At 36.4% G+C, this 12,617-nt stretch overlaps 1 protein-coding gene across 2 annotated transcripts in view; it reads left to right on the forward strand.

The window, feature by feature from the left end:
- ccdc146 (coiled-coil domain containing 146) overlaps window positions 1-12,617 on the forward strand; it is an 83,000-nt gene that overhangs the window by 38,404 nt on the left and 31,979 nt on the right. For both annotated transcript variants that reach the window (XM_055231974.1, XM_033989274.2), the window contains exons 4-17: window positions 699-756; window positions 3,626-3,708; window positions 3,838-3,931; window positions 4,104-4,177; window positions 5,486-5,713; window positions 5,794-5,883; window positions 6,575-6,671; window positions 7,674-7,766; window positions 7,918-8,085; window positions 8,781-8,869; window positions 10,173-10,337; window positions 10,470-10,545; window positions 11,369-11,517; window positions 11,598-11,826. In XM_055231974.1, the coding sequence (XP_055087949.1) occupies window positions 699-756; window positions 3,626-3,708; window positions 3,838-3,931; window positions 4,104-4,177; window positions 5,486-5,713; window positions 5,794-5,883; window positions 6,575-6,671; window positions 7,674-7,766; window positions 7,918-8,085; window positions 8,781-8,869; window positions 10,173-10,337; window positions 10,470-10,545; window positions 11,369-11,517; window positions 11,598-11,826 (1,693 nt within the window). The remainder of the gene's footprint in view (window positions 1-698; window positions 757-3,625; window positions 3,709-3,837; window positions 3,932-4,103; window positions 4,178-5,485; window positions 5,714-5,793; window positions 5,884-6,574; window positions 6,672-7,673; window positions 7,767-7,917; window positions 8,086-8,780; window positions 8,870-10,172; window positions 10,338-10,469; window positions 10,546-11,368; window positions 11,518-11,597; window positions 11,827-12,617) is intronic.

Raw genomic sequence — 12,617 nt, forward strand, 5'->3', positions numbered from 1 at the left:
GCATTCATGCAGTTTTGCCTGTATATGACTTAATATCCAATATATCAACTTGTCAAGAAGATTAATATAATTTACTGTATGGAATAGTATGCAGCTAGTGAGAGGTCTGATAAGATTTTTTCTGAGACGAAGCAAAATAAAAAAATTTTCATGCATGTTTTAATAGGCTGCTCAAAAATGTTTGCTACAGGGATTTTAAATACTCATTGAATGACTGATGCATATGTTACTTCGGCATTCATAAAGAATTTTCACCATTGCACGTGTTCAAGCTTTCCTTTGTTGAATGATACACTTATTTAAAGGCACACTATATTACTTTTCTCTTAGAAGTCAGATCTCTGGAGTGGTGGCAAGTAAGAATACATATTTTCAAGCTATTTTTGAGCAATATATCCAATAAATGCTAGAATGCATTACAAGAATAGCAATAACATGTCCATGAAGATAAGAAAAGTTACACAGTGCACCTTTAAATTCTATGTAATTTAATTCTTTGTTTTTGAGAAAAGTCACAAGCCTTTTTTTATCTTTAAATACTGCGTAGAAAGTGAAATGATACATATGTTGTGAAAACCTATAGCCTATTGCTGCCCTTATATTGTTTTCTCATAAACACATCTCTAATCTTTTTTACACCCTACCTACCCACAATATTTTGTCTTCCTGTCTCTAACCTCAGCTCACCCTCTGTGCAGGCTCCTGGAGGAGAGGCGGAGTTTGCAGCGCGAGAGCCAGCTTCAGCCCAAACCTGCTGTAAGTTCATCACCGCTGCTCTATCCAGGTCTGGTTTCAGAGGCGCGGATTAAAACTGCAGCAGCCGCCTTCAAAGAGGATAAATATGAGCTCCACTTTTAAGCCTTCGGGTCTAATCCACCAAGACTTGCCGTTTGCAGTTCGATGGCCCTAAAATGTAACATGAAAAACTCATTTCCCAAGTGAATTTTATCAACTATTATATTTCATCAGAGGTTTTATTAGAGTTATTGACCATAAAATGTAAATATTGTTCACTAACTATAATTAAATGTACTAATATTTTCAAGAGACACAGACAGACCAACAAATATGCACTCACATTGAAGACTGGATTTTGCCAATTCACGTAATAATTTGGTTTCTTTGTAAAATGAATGAAGCTAGACTATCAGGTAGAAATATATAATGACCCCAAATCAGCAGGGAAGTACTGGGATTTGCCAGATCAAAGCTACTAATCAAGAACCACCCTTTTACATACTTCACGACTATTTCTCAAATTACCTCCTAAATTATTAATCTAATTGTAATTCAAAATTGGAACATTTGAACCTGCTCAGAAATAGAGGTGTAATTATACACCGTAGGCAAGCCTCTCCTGCTAGACTATGGGCAAGGCACTAATACATGTATATCCATCGTAATAAAGTTGATGAATGTTGCTTTGAAAAGACATTTTAATGTTGTAAATAAATCTGCAGGGCATTTTTTAAATTGAGTAAGTTTTATAATCACCCTGTCAGGAGTTTTCCACAACACGGTAAAGCTTGAGCAGTCAACAGTTACATGAGCAAAAAGCAATAAGCAAGTAATTACAAGTTGAACATTTCTAGGCATAAAAGTCTGTTCTTGGCCATAAATCAGGACCAAATGACAGTCCTCAGGAGCAGTGCGTTTAGCGCTGACCAAATGAACAGAATTTGAATTGTGCTATAATTACTGCTCTGGGTCGCAAGTTCAACTGTTTAAAATGCACCCTGTTACTCACCATTTTGGAAACATTTTGTCCCTGTTCTTTAATTAGCACAACAACACATGTTCTCGCAACTGTCATCCCTGTAGCATTTTAACACATCCAAAGCAGTTATATAAAGAATACATGCATCTGTTATTAAGACAACAACATGTGGGAATGTATCTTTAGGCAAATTGTATAGGTTAAGTATGCACATTAACAACAAAGTTCAAATCCCTGACTATTGAAAGTTGGTTTCACAATTATTATGGCCAAAATAATTGCGATTAACAAATATATCACAACAGTTATTAAAGCTGCGATCTAATGGAAAAGATTATGGATAAGTAGTTTTTTTCAGCAGACATAATGGTGATTATCTTGTTGACGATTATTGTGATTATATAAAATGTCCCACGAACGATTATTGTCAACCCTTGCATAATAATGAAGAAAAAACATATATAAGTTGCTCTGGACTTTAAGTTGCATTTTTTGGGGAAAGTTATTTTACAAAACTGAGACCAAGAACAGACATTTTATCTCTAAAGGCAAGTTATAATAAGAACAATAAAATAGAGAATAACAGGCTGAATAGCAGTACAGCACACTAATGTAACACATTTACCGGTATATTTATGAAGCATAGACAACTAACTGAATACGTGTCTGGTATATTAACGTAAGATATTAACAGTTAATTAGATCTAATCTTGCATACAAAACAAACTAACAAGTTTACTCTTGATCTCACACCAAATCTTTAAATCGTGGCTGTCATACTGGTACACAAGCCTTGAGTCCCCTCGCTCAGTTGTCAGTGTGACAATTACGTAGATGTGAAATTATATATTTTAACAGTTCGCATCTGAGTATAAGTCGCACCCTGGGCAAACTATGAAAAAACTGCAACTTATAATACAGAAAATACAGTAAATATATTATGCTTGTGGTGCAACTTTAAACATTACATAAGGTTTATCTTATCTTATAACAGATGTTACTGGCAACTAAAGGTGTGGAATCCATTATATATTCAGATTCCCAATTACCTCAACTGTGGCTACTAAAGGTTTGAGGTCACTTTATTCATGTCAACAGTTAAATTTTGCTTTGTATTGAGTCAGCCCATTCATTCACTCACATATTTGTACATCTGTGTCTGAAAAGTGACAACAGTGCATAGTGCAGGCGTAAATAACTGAGACCCCAATAAAAACAATAGTTGCTTGTCACCACCTTGTGTGGAGTGAAGAATGAAGAATTCACAATACTTTGAAGAAGTGGAAAAGTGTTATATAAGACTATTAATACATTATAATCTTATATTGCACTGGTGGTCTTTAACTCTTTATCATAAGCTGTCATTATATATAACTTAAAATGTTGAATTGCTCACATTTACTTTACTTTACATTTCACATAAATTTAAAAGTGACAATTAAAACACTTGAGAAAGTGGCTTGACTCTTATTTGATTATATTGTGTCCTTGTTTCTTTACTTTTCATAGTAAAATTCATTCACCGCCTGATACGTTTGCATAAGCTTAATGCAAACCCAAACATAAAACAATTTACTTTTTGCAGAAGTCAGTGATAAGAATTCTTTACCAACTGTTTACAAAGGTATAAAGGAACAAAAGCTCTCTAGCTGGTGGGAGGAAACCAAATCCAATTGTTCTTTCGATTTTATACCTGCGAGAGAAATGAAAAGATCAAAACAACAACACCGACCAACAATCCACAACAATATGAGCCTATGCCACCTTACAATGATAAGTTAAAAACATTTATATTATCATTGGACACACCAAAGAGTCTGAACTAGTGAAAGAAACTCACAACCCACGCAAGTAATGCTAAACAATGTCTTACTATGCTAATATTTCATCTCATCTGTCCTATTGCAGGAGATAGAAGAGCATACCAAAGCCCTTCAGGATAAAACTGACAATCTCAGAAAAGAGCTTGCTGAAAGACAACTTGAAATCAGGTATTGTGTTGTCCTTGGATGTGCGCAGTGTTAGGCAGTTTTTTTATATGGGTTTTTACTCCGGCAGAAAACATTTTGTACTGTCAATCATGCTCCCAGTGAATGTGTCTCCTTTGCCTCTCCTCACAGAAGTCTGATGGAGGATGTGTCTAACCATGAAATGCAGATAGTGAAAGAACAGAAAGAGCTGGAGGACACAAAGGAGATCTTAGAGCTCATAGAGGTGTGTGTGTGTGTGTGTGTGTGTGTGCATGTGTGTGCATATATGCGCGTGTGTGCATGCGTGTGTGTGTGTGTGTGTATGGGGAGGACGTGGCTCAAAGCGCATCATCAATAAAGTAACAAATCATCTGGTTTTGCACATTTATGTCAGCCATGTTTGTGTGTCTCACCAGGCTGAAAAAGCACAACTCATCAATGTACCTGACCAGATTTTTAAAGAGATGGAAAGAAAACATGCCAAAAAGGAGTGAGTATATTTTGATTTAAAGACATATTATACTTTTTCTCTGGTTGAGTATGAAACTGTAACACACATAGATTATTATTTTACATTTTGTTCATTGTAAATCGTAATATTGGTCCATGCTTTAATGATAGAAAAGGGTCTATTGAGTTTCTGTTCAAAACTGCAGAACCGAGAAGCCCTCCTCATATTGGCACAATTACTTATTTTTATTGTTGGAAATAATTAAGAGACATTTTTTAAGACCAGAGGCTGAATTTTTAACTACCTTTAATAATCGCAAGTAAGAATAGTTAATTGGGAGCGGATAGGTGATAAGTGGAAACAGAAAATTTCTGAGCACTCAAGCCTCAAATGCAGGACTACTCAATAATAGATTACTCAAACATGAATGAATGAATCAACAACTTTGAGTAAGCTAATGATGATGGAACATTGTTATAATATGGTTAAAAGGTCACACAAGATTTTACATTATATGTTCCCTTTAATAACAAGTAAGATAAACCTGCTTTAAAAGTAAAAAGTATCCTTTGATTTGCAAATTTGTTCTACATCTGCAAAATCTAGCTGTGATCTTTTCCTTCATGTGGAGTTGTGAATTTAATTTAAAATAGAATAGTTTTCATAATACATCAAGCAATGCCAGCTACCTTTTTTAATTTGACTCAGGATAAACCTTGGTTACACCTCAGCAAGCAACTCCAAAAATGAGCAAGAAATCTGAGGGTAGACTAATTATAATTTTCCCTCTTTGTTAAAAACACATTTTCACTTGTTGCATGGCATAGCATCTCCTAGTTATGTTTCTGGTCTACTTCTCCTTCTTATTTACAGCAGACTTTCTGGTGCTGAGAAAATCAACCTTTTACTGCAAAAAAGGAACAGAAAGTTTATGTGAAATGCCTCTGTTCTCACAAAATGACTGCAAAAATCTTTGCAACACAAATAATGACCACATACACGGGTTTCAGTATATACGCCATTATTCATGTATTCAAATACTCCTTTTCACCCTGGGGATATCTTGCTTTTGGCTTTACTGCAGTCTCTTTAATGTTTATTTCAGATTAATATTTGACATAGAAGCAATGTTGCGGAAATTTACTGTAGCCATGAGAGGTAGAATGACTGCTAATTTGGAATTCACAAAGCAGAGGGGTACTGCTGGCTGTGTGTAAAAGATAGATGCTTGTGCTGTTATGCCCGGTGCAGTGCAAGGTTACAGTCATGTCTCTTGGTCATATAATTACACTCTTTCTCCATATGTCTTATTTTTTACCCATAATCCCTTTACTTGTTCCATCCCAGAGCCGCACTGCAGAAGATGGAGTCCTTAAATGCAGAGATATCTGTAATGGGGCAGCAACTGAAAGAGGTAGATGAGCACAGCTCCTCCCTTTTGACTGAGAAGAAGAGGGTAATGAAAGAATTGGAGCTTGTTCGAGCCCAAGTAGAAGCCAGTCAAAGCAAGTACAGACAGCGGCTGAAAGAGCAAGACGTCCTAAGAGAGGAGCAAATGGCGATCACTGGGAACAGGTTGAAATGCTTCTAGAAAAAAGTTTAAGCAAATCTGAGTCCTCCAATAGAGTTATTCAAAATGTTTTTGTCGTTCACAGAGGTATCTTGGAAATGAAGCTCCAAAACATCATGGCTGACAGAAAGCAACTGTTCAAGCATCAGTCTGCTCAGCAAAGAGAAATACATAGGTATGATAATCTAAATGACTGTGAAATCTGTATTATAAGGTGTCTTATAGGTAGTGTATGTAGCGTGCACCATCAATTTGAAAAACCTTACTACCACCACAGCTTAACATGGGATGCCAATGGCTGCAAATCCCTGTTATATGTATTGAGGACACAAACAAAAGTTGGTTTTAGCCCTAGAATCTGGCAACCTGAAGCAAGGAGCTCATTTAACTTTCTGATTCTGATTAAAACCCAAAAGATGTACCCAACAACTTTGGCATCAAGGAAAAAGAACAACCGATCAACAAATCAATAAATCAACATTTCAGTTGTTAACATGGTTACTTCATATGTGAGGACGCAGATTGGTAATATTTATAAAATGAAAAATAGAATAAAATCAATTCAATCAATAGGAAAGGCATCACCTATAAAATCTTGCCAATGCTACTCACTACATGCTAGGAGGCATGTTATTTTCTGTGAGAGAGTAAGGAAGTCCACATTGGGTTTCTTGAACTCTATCTAATAAATAGACATACTTCCTAAAAACATATGTATCCAAGCTTTCATAATTTGACAGGAACTCGGGAATCCATATGTAATTAGCCCAAACCAATAATTCCTGGAAGCAGTGGTGCTGAAAACTGTAATCCTGGCCTTATCATGATATTATAAATATTTAAGAAGGCTTCGTGCTTGTTCCCAGGCAGATGCAATACCTCAAGAGGATGGAGCATGGACTGGCCATAGCTACTGAGCAGCTAAAGCACACACAATCAATCTACAATGAGCTAAAGGCACAGGTAGGAGGGGAGAGAGCTGGTTATGTTAGAGTCTGGCACTGTTAAAATGTGTGTACTGACGCAACTTGTCCAAGAATTTGTTTAACATTCTTTTAATGTTTCCACTACTTAGAATACTTAGAATTCTATCAGTGTTTTTTACATACTTCATATTTCGACATATTCCTTGAATTTTTACTGTGTTGTTTCATGTTTCAATGGAAAGCTGTGACGATAAACTTCCTTTTGTCTTTAAAGGAAGTGCGTCAGCATATCTCACAGTACAAATGAAAACCACAATGACACACAAGGGAATTGGCATATTTCATAAGTTAAAGGCATTAGATGATTTTATTAATTGTTGCACAATAAAACATTTGTAATAAAAGCGGTTATTCATAATGACTTACAAAGATTTGATTGATGTAACGTTTGCTAGCATTTATCTTTCCCATAGTTTGATAGATGGCCACGATGTTGTTTAATTCACACTGTTTTGTTCCAACTTTAGTCCGTATGGAGCCTAAGCAAGGTTTTAAATAATACAAGTCTGTATAGTTTGCAGTTGAAATCTGCCTTGCTTTAATTACAAGCCGTAATGATCATTATTGCTCACATCTAGTTCCAATTAAAAGGAGCGGCGTGACTTCCAGCGGCACAGTTCATAGCACTGGACTGGCAGGCCCGTAGAGAGGGGCGATCCCAGTGCCTACAGCCATACATTTTTAATTAGTTTCACTGAACAGGCTCAGCGTCACCCAATGCTCAATCCCTAGAGGAATCCCTGATATATGGTATTAATTACTTGCCATCAATGTTTAATATGGGATTGAATATGCTCTGATTTTATACAAAGCTGGCTCATCTTTGCGCCAATTTCCTATGTTCTTTTTTCTCGTTTATCTCTGAAATCTGAAGCACTACAACTGACAAAAGAGGAACACACTGACAGCGTTTTATGAAAAGAAATATTTAAATTACACTATAGGATTCTGACTTTGTTGCGTTTGATTTTCGTTCCAGTTGGACGCAGCGCCAAAGAGAGAGGCTTGTATTCAACAGCGGATGGATCTTCAGACGGAAGTGCATGCTCTGAAAGTTAGCTTTGAAAAACAGGTGCGACTCTGAACTTTAAAAGAGCTCCACTACAGAGGCAGTAGATTCAAGCGCTCCTCATTGTATTGTTTGTGTTGAAATAGCTAAAGTAAATACATTCAAGCTTTTTTATAGATTGTGAGTCCTGAGGCGTAATGCGACTTTTCCACAGCAATTAACCAGTGCGGAGGAGAGCCACAAGAGGCAGCAGTATGTGGCTGTGGAAGACTTGCTGCGGGAATCAAACAGCCTAAGAGAGAAACTGCACAACCTAAGATGTCTGACCCAGATTAAAGCTGAGGAGAGGGGCCAGAAGCACAGGGAGATGCTCCGGGCTGAGGTGCACCAGATAACAATACACACTTAGCCATAGTTTGTTGTGTGCATTGGGCTTTGGGTATTTATAGTATATAATATGTCACAGCCCATCCAGAGACACTGACAAAGAATGTAACATCACTCTCACTGTCCCCTATTGTCAATGTATGGACTGTAGGTGTTTTAGTCTGTGTTACTGTGTAATCAGACTTCACTAAGGTTTGCCCAAGTCGATATACATGATAGTTTCTGTCAATATAATTTGACCTAAACATTACAATTTCACATTATTGTAATGGCTTCAATTAGTATGTTTGAAGGTGCACCGTGTAACATTTCATTTGAGTTAAGAAAATTATTTTGGAAGCAATTTTTTATTGTTTTACTAAGACAAAAAAGCATTAAAAAGCCCTTCTTCAAAATATTTTTAGATATTAAAATACGTGTATTTGAATGTAGTATACAGTAAAGTTACATACGGCACCTTTAAAAAAACAGAAATTACATGACAAATTATGTCTCCATTCTCCAAAGATCTTAGAAAGGCATTGCATGAACCTACAATATTGGTAACTCACTCTTGCCATACTTGTTATTGTAAGCACTTGGCAATGTCCATATAAATTCAAATGGTGCTTCTAGTTATTACCTGCAGTCATGTTTATTTATTGCACAACCTCACACAATAACTAATGCAAATCTATCCACACTCCATAGCACATGAAGCACAACATGGAACAGGAACTGAAAGAGAAAGAGCTTATCATCATGGACTACAACAAGCTCAACACTATGCTACAGCGCAGGTGCCTTTCTATTTCTGCATTACCGTATTTGCACACAATTCACAGCTCGGACCATTTTCACATTTGCTAATCGTCAATCCTCTTGTTGTTTCCTTGGTCCCTGTCACATCTGTGCGTGCAGCAGCTGGGAAAACATTTAATCTTCAAATGTTGTCTGGGCAAGAAACCTTGTCTTGTTAATTGGTCATACTTCAGTGTTCGAACGTAGCCTAATGTGTCTGGCACCTCACGCATAAACCATAGACATTCTGTGTGACTAGAATATTTTATGTCCCGGGAGCAACACATGTGACAAATGAAATGAGTTGAATTTGAAAGTGCATGTAGGTTTGTAGCTAAAGGTCAGTCTATTATGTATTTATATTATTTTAACAACTTCTTCTTTTTGGTTGACTCATTCTGATCCAGGAGTGCACCTGTACCATATTCCCAAAGCTCTATCTCAGCATGTTTTATTAAAAAGTTTCGAAAAAAGGGTTCTGTATTTCCACAGCTCTGTTAGCAAATCCGTAACCCCCAACCTCATTCTGGCACTAACTTTTATATAATTCATAACCAGGCCATCATCTTTACCATAACCCTAAAGGCCCTAAACATATTCATTATCGTACAACAATGCTGTCAAATTAGCCATATTACCTTATTTGTGGATTTCAGTTCTGTCTATTCATGGGTTTCGAGCAATGGCTAAAGTTCCTCCGTCATCATATCTTGAAATTAAGCCATTCAAATCTAAATGTTATATTATATTATATTATTTGAATGGGGAAAGATCCCCACAGACCTTCAAGACAGGAGGGAATATAGGCACCATTGTGAGGACTTTTTACCATCTTTTTGGAGTAGGAAAAAACATCTATACTTCACCCACAACCACATTTCAAATAGAGCTGCTAAACTGGGCAGTGACTGTTGATTAAAAAAAAAAAGTGAAGGGGAAGAGGGCTGGGGTCAGAACATGTGAGGAGCAGTGTGATTGGTCTGATCCACACTTAAACTCCGCCCCTACAAAACACCTAGCTGTAATCGGGGCAGTTCTGTGCGATGTCGCCAACTACTTAAGGCAGCACGCACTTAGATTTAGGTGCAAATTTCTCTAATTACTAGGAACAGTAGATAGTGCTTAAAACACCATAGACACAGTGTACACCGTAAAGAAAAAAGTGGTTTTAGTTCCACTTTAAACAAGATTTGAAATATACAGTATGATGCCAAGTTTTATAAAAGCTGGTATGTTAACTGCTCTAACTATCAAGTAAACAGGTATAAGTACATGACAGATGGTTGAGTGTTGCTTCTCTAGAATTTCAGAGTACAGAAAATTGTGTGATATGATCATGGAGGAGAGGAATAAGTACATCAGACTGAAGCAGACGACTTCACAAACAATCACAGAGCTGAAGGAGCAGTTTAAAGTCCTGGAAAATGAGACAGAGATTCAACGCACAATCGTCATCAACAAAGACAGGTGCGTGGTTCATGTGCGCTTTTAATTTCAGTTCAAACAAGCATGTCAAATGAATTTAGAAAGGGTGTCGATGAAGCCTTGTAAAAATGATTGTCTTTGCTTTGATCAGTTTTTTTTGTTTTGTTTATTCAGATTGGTCACAAAAGCACGCATGAAGATCTCTCACAGCTGCAAAGTGAGAGACAAGTTAAGGAACGATATCTCCAAGGTACACACTGAAAGAAACTGTGTACTTTTGTCAATAAGACTTATATAAGTAGGATGATGTGAATAATTGAGAAGTCATGCACAAAGTCGACACAATGAAGCATAACAAGTTGCTTTATAATTTATTGTTAATTGTTTATATGCGTATTTAATTCAACAAAGCATTGGTGAGGGTCAACATATAAATATGCAAGTGATTTCATGCACAATTAAAGTAGTGCACTCCTCAGACTAGTGTTGCAGCTTTGATTAACTTTTTCCAAATTGCTTGTGCGATAATATATTCATGACATTTTTAACACTTACTGACTGACATTTTAACTGAGTGTGGCACTTGTTTGAGAAGCAATTTATCCAGTTATTATTTGGCTTAGTCCAAGTGGGGTATTTAAAAGTAGGCAGTGCTCATTCGATTGCTGTAGTCCTATACAAATCCACTCAAAATAATTAATTATCGAGTTATTGATATGGTGAATATTGCTTTGAAGATTTGCTAAATTTTAATATCAAGTGAATCATGTATAATAATTTAAAAAAAATCTATTCCCAGAATGATGCAAAAAGCTGATTAAAAATAAAATCTAAATTTTTTGGGGGGATATTTCTGCATATTTGTAGTTTTTTCGCTGTCAATTTTTTTTGATACTTAAACCTCAAATAGTATGTTTAAAGTCATGGTTTAGTTGTTTGCTGAAATATCTTGTAAAATATTTCGCTCATTTTCTTTCTTAGTTTCTAAATTAAAATAAAACAATTGAAAACATCATAAAATCATCTTATCTTGTATTACTAAATTTTTTTTTTTAATATATTCTTTTTTTTAGGTTGCCTGGAAGCTCCAGCAATTCAAACAGGAGTTTGACGACAACAAACTGGAATTGGTCAAACTTACACAATCGATCAACCTCCAGGAAAAAGCACTTCTGGAGCTACGCAAGAGTCACGAATCAGCCATACAGCTCCGCAATTCACTGTGTGTTGAATTACTGCCTGTAATTAGGTCTAAACAGAGCATTGTTGATTGTTTTGTAATAAATATCCTTCTCTCCTTAGGGGCATTGAGCTGTTGGAGCATGACGAGGTGCTGCTGGGCTACTATGAAAAGGTTAATGTACAAGAGGCGGACATTAACAAAGGGAACATGGCCATAGAAACAGTGGAGACGGAGAGGATGGACTTGGAGCTGCAAATTAAAGAAGAGAAACGTTTAGTGGAGCTGAGACTGAAGGAAGTGCCTCTCAGAAAGCAGCTTGAGGAGGAGATTACTATGCTACAGATACAGGTGGGAGGATCTCACAGTAAAATATTCACATCACATAGTATACCTCCTCTAACAGTAGCAACAAACTCCACTGCCCAAAAATACTACAAACTTCCAGGCCGGAGCGGTAATTACTTGTAAAAGTTGTGGGCGTAACGATGTGTCTGCACTTTAGGTAATGATTTTCTTTAACTCCAGTCAGTATGCGACATGTCGGGTGGAAATCCTTCATTAAAATGTGTTGAGTTATGCCGGATAAACAGTAACACAGCAGCGGTCTGGATAACACCCACTTCTTTTAACGCATTGTCACTTTCTTGGAAAGAAATCAAGAGTAAAGAATTTCGGTGTTGTATCTTTTGCCTGTTATCCTAAGAATATTAGTTCCCAAAGGCACATATCCAAATACATTTTGAAAACAGCATGCTTTTACTCATTATTATCAAGTGGCAAAGAAAAGAATTGGTGCACAACAAGCAAACACATAACAAGCATGAATGTAGGAAAGAAATTACATTTTAAAAATCTTTTTAGTCCTTGATTCAAATATTGCAGTTTGCTAATCTTGTAGTATCACTGTTTCAAACTAGCACATATTGAAAGGCTTAATCCACTTGAATAACCAAACAAATACAGTAATAGGTTGTGTTTACAAGCTGTAGGGCAGCTCAGAATTCTAAACCTAGTTTATGGTTACTAAATGAATTTTATTCAGCGTAATATCGACATGTAACAAAAACTCCAACATTTTCTGTCAACACAAATTAACTACAGTGGCATTATTCTTCCAAAGTCACTTTAAAAAAGTGGTA

This window comes from Periophthalmus magnuspinnatus, chromosome 23 (assembly GCF_009829125.3).
Source record: "Periophthalmus magnuspinnatus isolate fPerMag1 chromosome 23, fPerMag1.2.pri, whole genome shotgun sequence".
Classification (NCBI taxonomy): domain Eukaryota; kingdom Metazoa; phylum Chordata; class Actinopteri; order Gobiiformes; family Gobiidae; genus Periophthalmus; species Periophthalmus magnuspinnatus.